This window comes from Grammomys surdaster, unplaced genomic scaffold (assembly GCF_004785775.1).
Source record: "Grammomys surdaster isolate TR1022 unplaced genomic scaffold, NIH_TR_1.0 125977, whole genome shotgun sequence".
NCBI lineage: Eukaryota > Metazoa > Chordata > Mammalia > Rodentia > Muridae > Grammomys > Grammomys surdaster.
In genome coordinates, this window is record NW_021620793.1 from 3,097,086 (window position 1) to 3,106,344 (window position 9,259).

At 49.4% G+C, this 9,259-nt stretch overlaps 1 protein-coding gene across 1 annotated transcript in view; it reads right to left on the reverse strand.

Moving 5' to 3' along the window:
- Positions 1–8,953, reverse strand: part of Kazn (kazrin, periplakin interacting protein) — a 361,892-nt gene extending 352,939 nt beyond the window's left edge. Inside the window, exon 1 of the mRNA XM_028753965.1 lies at positions 8,713–8,953. Within this exon, the coding sequence (XP_028609798.1) occupies positions 8,713–8,953 (241 nt within the window). The remainder of the gene's footprint in view (positions 1–8,712) is intronic.
- Between the last annotated feature and the right edge of the window lie 306 nt (positions 8,954–9,259).

Here is a 9,259-nt window from a genome sequence, read left to right on the forward strand (position 1 = left end):
TGCATGTGTGTGTTATGTGTGTGGTGTGCATGTGTGTTGTGAGAATGTGTGTGTGCGTGTGTGTGTGTATGTATGTCTGTGTGTGTGTGTGCAGGTGGAGTACAGAGGTCCACTTTATGTGTCTTGCTTAATTGTTCTCCACTCCACCTTACGCGTTTTGTTTTTTTGTTGAGACAGGGTCTCTCACTGAATTTGAAGCTCATTCATTCTTCTAGACTCAGTGTCCAGCAACCCCAGGGAGCCTCCTGGATCCGCCTCATGCTGTGCTGAGTCTCAGGTATTGGCTCCTAAGCCTACTTTTTTGCATGCTTTGTAGGGAACCAATTCAGGTTCTTATGCCTACAGAGCAAGCACTTTGCTGACTGAGTCATCTCCACAGCCCCTTCACACGGTGCTTTAAAGGATGAATGGAGACTTAACAAATAAAGGGCTCAGGGCAGCGCTTACACTGTGATGTATAAGCACTCAGTTAAAAAGATCCCACCGTTAACCAATGAGTCTCAGGATGTTTCATGTAACAAGGAGACTAATCCCACACATCTGCAGGTCAGTACTGTCTGTCCATCTGTCCATACCTTCATTTACATATCCACTTAGCCATCCATCTACCCACCTATCTAGCCATCTGCCTGCCCATCTCTTCATCCATCCATCCATCCATCCATCCACCCACCTGCTTATCCATCCATCTTCCTACCATCATCCCTCCATCCACCCACCCATTCATTCAACATATATTTACTGAGCTCTTGTGTGTATCAGGCAGAGTTCTAGGAAGCAGGAGGAAGCAGACAAAGCAGCTGTCCTCCTAGACACTGTCAACCTGAGATGACCCTCACCTGAGGTCACATCTGGGGATAATTTTGGCCCAAAGAGACATGTAGCAACTTCTGGGGACATTTTTGGTTATCACAGCTGGAGTGTGAAGAGGACAGAGCTAACCCTACAATGCACAGAAAGGCCCAGTGACAAGGAGCTGTCATGACCAGATGACAGCCCTGCGGATGTGGACCCTTGGGGGCAATGTTCTGTGAGAAGTTGATTGGTCCAGAGCTGAGCATGTTTGAGGGGCTGTGAGAAGTTTCTGAGATCTTAAAGGGAGAAACTGGGGACGGGAAAAGGGGTTCTGGTTGGAAGGAGAGTAATAGTACCCCCAAATTCTAGTTTTGCTTAGAATATTCCTCCCCAAGATACAGAAAGCACACACGGTCTAAGGATTCAGAAGTGCCCAATCCAAGTTCCTAAGCTTTCCCTCCATTGCTGACCCTGGGGCCACTAGGCTCACAAGGAGCCCCAGCTGCCTCCCTGTTTGGAGCTTCCCTTCCTCAGGGAGAGGCTGCCCTCTGAAATGTCACCAACCTTAGGTACCACCAGCTGGGAGAGAAAGCTTCTCTGGAGCTCCAGAGTCTCTCAGTGGAGCCAGGCTAAGGATGCTTCCTGCTGAGGTGGAATCCAGGGAGAATGCACAGGCCTGAGTAGCAAGAGGGCCTGTTGGTTTACTGTTGGCCTGGTATGTGGTAGCAGACCGACCCTAGGCACGCAAGTGTTATCTGACTGAGGACGAGGACACTGGAGCCAGATCTTGGCCCTGTAATAGCTACATGTTCTTTAGCAAGTACCGTAACATCTCTGTGCCTCAGTTTTCCCCATATGCGAAATGGGTATTATAGGATACTAACGAGGCACCTGCTTGTTAAGTTATTACAAGGACCCACGGTGGCCATAAGATTTATTAAAACATGGTACACGATATTGTCACCATCTTGGTCATTATCATGTCACTGCGGACAAGGGACTTTACCTCTTTGAGACATGATTTCCTTTGCTCAAAACTAGGCATATATGTTGCTCCCATGCTGGGCCTGGGATTCATATAGTATACATGCTATGACTATTTACTGAAAACTTTGGCAAAGGCATTGAGCTGGGTTCTCATGCACAACTACAGTAAAACATTCAAGAAGGAGAAAGGACATACTTTAAGGAGGTTTTGGAACATCAGGGGTTTTGTCACATACCTCGTGTGCTCAGAAAACTACAATGACGTGTCAGAAGGTGAATGAAAAATATTAGCCCTGGGCCGGCTTCCTTCCAAGGGCCATGTGGCTTGTAACAAACAATTCATGTGCTTGAAACATTTGGTACAGCTGAGGCAGTATTGAGAGAAGAAGGTCTTGCCCTCTCTATATGGGTCTCTAAGCATGTCCTTGGATAGAAGGGGACAGGGGCTGGAGACTGAGTAGGGCATCCCCTTTTCAAATAACCTCTGTCCTTCTGCCTGATGGTATAGTCTAGAAGGGGAACAGAAGCCTGTTATAAATTCCAGGGTGAGGGTTCCCATTGATTAGAGGGAAAAGGGGTCAAGTGCTTTTCAGGGGCCCGACCTGACGTTCTAGGTCTAGCACCACCTCAACAAAGCCACCAGAATCAATTCAGGACCAATGATTTCCTTCTACGTAGAAGTCACCTGCTTGAACAGCTGCTGTTGCACACTCAGACTCCATCCAGCTTCTTTCATGACAGCGGAGGCTGAAGATTCTGAGGGGGAAGCAGGGAGACCGCATAGCACAGCCTGCACGCCACCGCTCGGATCTCAGGTTCATCAAATGAGCAAGATCAGCCACACAGGGTAGAAGAAGCATTCTGAGTCCAGTTCTTCCAGCAGCTTCTATGTTAAGAGAGAGGTCCCAGCCAGGGAGTACAGAGATGGTAGTTTGGATCTGTGGGAATATATGCTGCCATTGTGGATGGATAGCCACCCTGTAGCTCCAGGGAAGCTGTCTCTTCTTAAGGGATTCTACCTGAACCTGCTTCCCTGCACTTTAGGGCATCACATGCTGAGATGTACTGATGGTACCTGTGTGTATCATCCCAGGTGTGAGTTGTCCTGATGTCCAACCCAAACAATAAGGGCTAATTCTTATTTGAAAGATCACTTAACACCCAGCTGCCTGGACCTACCAGACGGAATGAGTTCCCACCTTATCTGATCTATGCAGCGTGTGCAAGTACGCACAAGCATGTGTGTGCATGCAGAGTCGAGGACCAGAGTTCAAGTAGACCAGTAAAGAGCACGCTAGGCTGGCCAAGAGACTAGGATCTTGCAACCTCAAGAATGGAAAGAGGTGATGGATTTGGGTCCTTTGAACTCTGACCACAGCTAATGCATGTGTCCTTCTAATCCATGTGGGTTGTTAGAACTTCCCAACAAGTATAATCAATGCTGAATCATACTTGGCATTGCTTAATTCTGAGTCTTTTATGATTAGAGATCTTTAAAGTTGAAAATACAGTGGTACATACATACGCACATGCATGCAAATAGATATTCACAGACACACACATATACACACACAGAGTTGGGTGGGGAATCTACTGCTAGGAGCCTTTCAAAGTTTTGGTCTTAGAGATACGGAATTAAAGTAAATGACCTCACTTCCTTCTCTGTTGCTTTGATAAAACACTGACCAAAAGCAACTTAGAGAAGGATGGGTTTATTTGGCTTACGGATTACAGTTTATAGCAAGGGAAGCCAGGGCAGGAGAGCAAGGCATGGGACCTAGAGGCAGAAACTTATGCAGAGATCAGAGAGTAATGCTGCCAACTGGCTTGCTCTGGGCTCATACTCAGCTATCTTTATTATGCAACATAGGGTTGGTACCGCCCATGGTAGGCTGGCCTCCCCTAGGTCAATTCTCAATCAAGCAAATTCTTCCACCACCCTCACATGCCCACAGACCAATTCCATGGAGGTCATTCCCCAAATGAGGCTCCTTCTCCCCAGATATGCCAAACTGACAATCAAAAATTAGCCACACAATAAGTAAGTCTGCTGACTTGGGTTGCTAACAAGACTTAGCATAAGAAGCCATCTCTTAAGGTCAGCCATATGATGGGTGCTGAGGAGTAAAAAGGGCAAAAGACGGGGCCATCCCTACTGCCCCACATTACAAGGGAGTGACTACCAGATGAATACATGAAATACCCAATGAGTGTGTCCAAGAACCTGAGTTTGACTTCTGTGCTCTACATGGCTTACAGGGTAGGCACGCAGACTTTCAGTGAGCAATCCCCACCTACCATGCCCATGTGACACATGCTCCTTGTCAGCCAGGAGGTCACAAATTAGGTCCTATGGGATACCTAAAAGGTGCCATTGGGATTGAGGAGTTATGGGGAGGGTGTAGAGACACAGGCCATCTCACACCAAGGTGCCATGCAGCTGGTTCTCTTAGAGTGAAAATTGGGCTGGCTGAGACTTCTGTTTGACATCAAAGTAGTTTTAGAAAACCACAATCAGAAAACAAACACAGTCATGTGAAATGAACCAGAATCTCTACTCCAGGAACCCTCCCAGGCATCTTTAAAGACAGTAGAAAGATAGCAAATGATAGCCAATCAATAACTAATTTCAACCACACCATCCTCACGTGTAAGCAATCTCTCAGTGACTCCACGCAGTAATTTTTAGGAGGAGCCATAAAGTCCCACCTTCTGAGTTACGCAAAGACGTGGCCCTTCATCCCACTTCGGAGACAAAGTGAGGGGCCTTGGAGATGTTGTCTCATATGCCTAGGTCCCACCCAGTCTGCCATTTGTAAATCCCCTCTTTCAAAGCAGATAAAATAGGAGTGGAGGCAGAATGAACAGGAAAGCCAAAAGAAGGAAGCTCTTTTGCAGAGGAACAGTGTGTGAGTCTTCGCACACACTACTCCCAAAGTAATGCAAAGTTTACCGAAGAGTTTTCAGTGTTTTGTAAAGAGGAGATGCCAGAACCCAGGCAGCTGTCTATTGTAGTTCTGGGAGAAGGCAATACAACCTTTGTGCAGTTATGAAAATTTATAAACATGGAGACTGATCCTTCTCACCTCCCCCTTTTAACAACTGCAGCAGACAGAGGCTGGTGGCCTATCCCTGGCACCAAAGGAAGATACTTTCTGTACCTTGCTGGTGGGGGCAGGGGAGCGGGCTCAGTCAATCAAATGCTCTCCCTGTACAAACACGAGTGTCGGAGTTCAGATCCCCACCATCCACAGGAAAAAAAAAACAAAACAAAACGCTGAGTTCAGCAACATGAGCCTGTAATCCCAGCACTGGGAGGGCAGAGACTGGGAGGTAGGCAGGGAACGACTGAGGAGAACATCTAATCCACAGGCATGCAGGTACACACCCCCCAAATAAACAGTAAACTCAAGGCGGTGAGCATCCATTCAACTGGGTGTAAGCATTTTATGTTCTATACAGTTAACACCTATTTAAATTGAGTGCAATGGCTCTTAATTGTCTTATTCTATGCACTGCAAAGCAACCAATTGAATCTAATATTAGTCATTCATCAGATAAAACATTTTCAGAGAAGCAAACTGCTATATTTTGCCTTCAAAGAACAGCAAGCATTTTAAATACACTTTCCCAGAGCTGGGTACCACGAGGAAAATGGTTTAGAAATGCTACATCAAACAACCCCCTTTCTACAACAAAGATGAACTGAAGCAAATGCTTAGCTCTGTATTTTGTTTTTTTTTTTGTTTTGTTTTGTTGTTGTTTTTTATGCTTTTTTTTTTTTAAATCAAGCCTCCTTCTGTCCACCTGTCAAAACCAGTTGTGAACCCATCAACCCAAGAGGCGGCCTCTAGGGCTGTGAAATGCACCACCCGGCACAGATGCCCTTGGCGAGGCTGGCCTACAGTCCTCCTTAGGATTATCCAACTCACTTGCAACAGGAGAGAGGAGATGGGCCCGCTGCCAAGAGCTCTTTCAACAGAAATTCCGAAAGAAGATCCTGCGAAGTGCCGAGAGCCCAGATTTCCAGCAGTTCACTTTCTAGATTCTGTTACATAGCAACCATGCCCGCTCACACAGGGTACCCAGCGAGTTAATATTTTGTTTAAGTGACATTCTGCCTTAACCCTCTAGGAAAACCCAGGTTTGACTTCACATGTGGCTCCAACCCAGTGGTCTCACCTGCAACAAAGTACCCAGCAAAGACTGATGAGCTTCCTTTATGGATCTAACAGTCTCTCGCGGGTGGAGGGCCAGGATGTAAAAGGTGGCATTTTCCTGAAATCACTTGTGGTAATATTGCTAAAGGCATACTATCATGCTCTTAATGTGTCCATAATGCACTTTAGCTAAAAGTGACTGATAACGGTTGTATTTTGAAAAATAGATACTCGCTTCGTTCAAAACCACAGTTTGAAAAGTGATAACTGTGCCAGGTATTCTCAGGGTCTGTTCCCACTGAGTGGTACCAGGGGAGGCAAACTAAAATCACAGAAGCAACACTAACCTGAAGAACAGAAAGCCCCAAGAATCCCAGCTTCCCAGCCCCTCCCTGGTACTGTGTCAGGAGGGACTCGAGGAAGGCAGCCAGCCATACCTGGAAATGAGCTTGCAACCATTCAAGGCTCCTCTTGAGGAACATAATAGAAGTCACAGCAAAAGAAGTAACCAGACCAGGTCTGCTGAGGGCTTCTAGAAAAATAGTGTCTAGAGACCCCAAAGAGAGGGAGACAAATAAAAACACCCCCCCTCTCTAGGACTGAGGTGCTATTATAGATAAGTAAATGCCCAGTGGCCTTCTGCAGGAATCTCCTTTATTCCACCTGCCTCATCCACATAAAGTCAAACTAACTTGGACACGTGACCCACAGGTGAGCTCAGTGAAAAAAATTATTAACGTGCTTTCTGATTATACAATCACCGAGGGCCCACCGTCAGGGTTCTGAAAACCTTTGGCATTGCTGGCAGAAACAACCAAGACCCTCCTCCTCTGTTCTCCTATTACCGACCCATTGCCAGCCGTGGACATGGGCACATGGCAGGTGCAAAGGTTCCTGTGGGCACAGGGAGCTGCTGGTGTTGTATATTTTTAAGGATACTGGGTGATCCCAAAGCCACTTCCATGTTTGCAGGCATGTGCCTCTTAGGAGGAAAAGAAAAGAAAAGAAACACCCCCTGTTGCGCCTCTAGGAGCATTTAGTCGTAAGATGCCAGCCTTCCGATTTTCCAGTGAAGTGCACCAGCAGGGCCCTCTGGCTTCTATAGCACGCCCAGTCCACAGCGCAACCAGCACTCAGATGAAAAGCCACTTAACTTTTCCCTGTCTGAGGAACTGCTGGGTGGGAATATCCATCTCGTGTCCCTTTTTAGGGCTTTTGCTTCTCAGCAAAATGCCAGCTCTTAGCTGGTTCTGGAACGTCAGAACACTCTCTGCTTACAAAAATCAAAGCTTTATCCTGCAGTCAGCCTGCTTCTCTCGCACCTACAGTTCTTTCTCACACGATGACATAACCAGCGATGGCTGAGGAGAACAAACAGATGCCAACCTTGAAACCTTGTAGCAAACACCAGAGCCACTCCACAGTCTTACCATTACATCATGGCCAAAATTACAACCACAGTTCCCAAAGACTTCCAACAGGCTTTGGAAGTACCAAGTTAGGGTCTGACTTAGAATTCACAAAACTGCCGATCTTGAAGCTGCGGGTCTCCCAGAGCAAAGACATACCTTCCCAAAGGTAAGGCCAAAACAGATGGATGCAGCGAGTGAAGGCATCCCCGTTGCAAAAACAGACTCTCTCAACACTCAGGAGGAGCTGTTGAGATAGCAGAACCAGAAAATCATTCCGAGCCACTGAACATTGGTACCTTACACTCCAAGTGACATATTTATACAAGTGGTCCTCTTGGACTGGAGGGTTTTTTTCCTCTCTCTGCCCCATCTTTAGGATTTTAGCAATTTAGTTTACAACTCAAATGGTTTGAATAAGCTTCGGTATTGATTCTTAAAAGCGATGGGGTGGAGGGGGGGAGGTCCTGAAAAGCTTGCTTCCGCTTTTGATTCCCAACTCTGAGAAAACACCACACATGGCAGGACCACCTTACTTCACACCTTTAACCCTTGCTGGGGGTTCAGAAGTGTCATCCCTCAATGTCAGCACTGGCCAGCTGTCTTTTCTTCCCCCTTCGTCTAAACTGCAGAGGGGTCCTTCAAACAGGGGCTCCTAGCAACCTACCATTCAAGCCTCCACTTCTCCAGACAGCCATCAATCAGCCTCTGAGGTCTGTGATTTCCCCCTGGGAAGCACTCTTCCCAGTAGAGCTGCTGGAAACGTAAAACTCCCTGCAGACCCGAGCCTCGCCAGCACTGCCTGCACCCTCTCAAGCCTGGAGAAAATAAACTCCAGATGCAGCCCAGTCAAGGGCCTTGGCGTCCGTAGAGAAAAGTGCATACAAGTCCACTTCCCTTGGGCAGCAGAGCCCAAGAGAAGAGATTTCCCCCCGCTGGGGAATCATTTCAGAGGCCGTTGGAACTGGAGGGTTGGGGCGCGGGGTGGGGGGTGGGGGGTGGTGGAGACTACGGGGGAGAGGGCATGAAAAGTTTGCTGCGGCGCTGGGGTCCATGTGCCATCCAAAGGACACTTTCCACTGCCTGAAAAGGACCGGCCCAGCGGCGCCTAGCTTTAGCGGGCGGGGGCCAGTGTGACCGTGTGACCCACCGCGCACACTGCACCCGGGTTGGCGTTAATGACAGCCGCTGTGGAACTCCCAAACCGGGAAGCAGCGGGTTGACACCGCCGAGCCAAAAGGGTTACGAACCACAATGCAAAGCCATCTCGCGGCGAGCGTGAGGGACACCGCGGGCCCGGCCACCAGTGGGACCGGTGAGCGCGCTCTGGGTCCCCGCCCCGGGCGCCGGGCTCTCCCTACCTTGAGCTCCGTGCTGATGGTTCTCCATGGTCGCCACCGCCGAGTCAGCCACCGTCACCGCTGCTGCCGAGGCGCTGGTCGCAGCTCCCGGGCCCGAGCCGGGGCCGCCGCCTCCGCCGCTCAATTCCGCCAGTCTCCGGTTGGTGGCCGTGAGTTCGGCTCGCAGGTTGGTCACCTCCTGGCTGGCCGACTGGACCGCCCCATCGATGCGGAGCGCGAGCTGCTTATTGTCTTCCATCATGCTCAGGATTTTGGCCTGGGGGCGAGAGAGGTGACAAAGAGCTGCATGATGCACGCGGGGGGCGCGTGGCCGGCTGTGGTCCCGGCTCTACCTGTTGGGTCACCCCAGCGGCCCGGGTTTCCCCGCGCCCCGACCCCCAGGCACCGGCAAGCGCCGGCTCCTCCGGCGCAGGAATGACAGCGGCGCCTCCAGCCCGAGCCGCGGCGGTGGCGAGGCGGCGCGGGGAGGAGGAGGAAAAGAGGAGGAGGACGGGAGGAGGAGGAGCAGCCGAGATCGGCAAGACCCCGGCGGGCGGGCGAGCTGCGC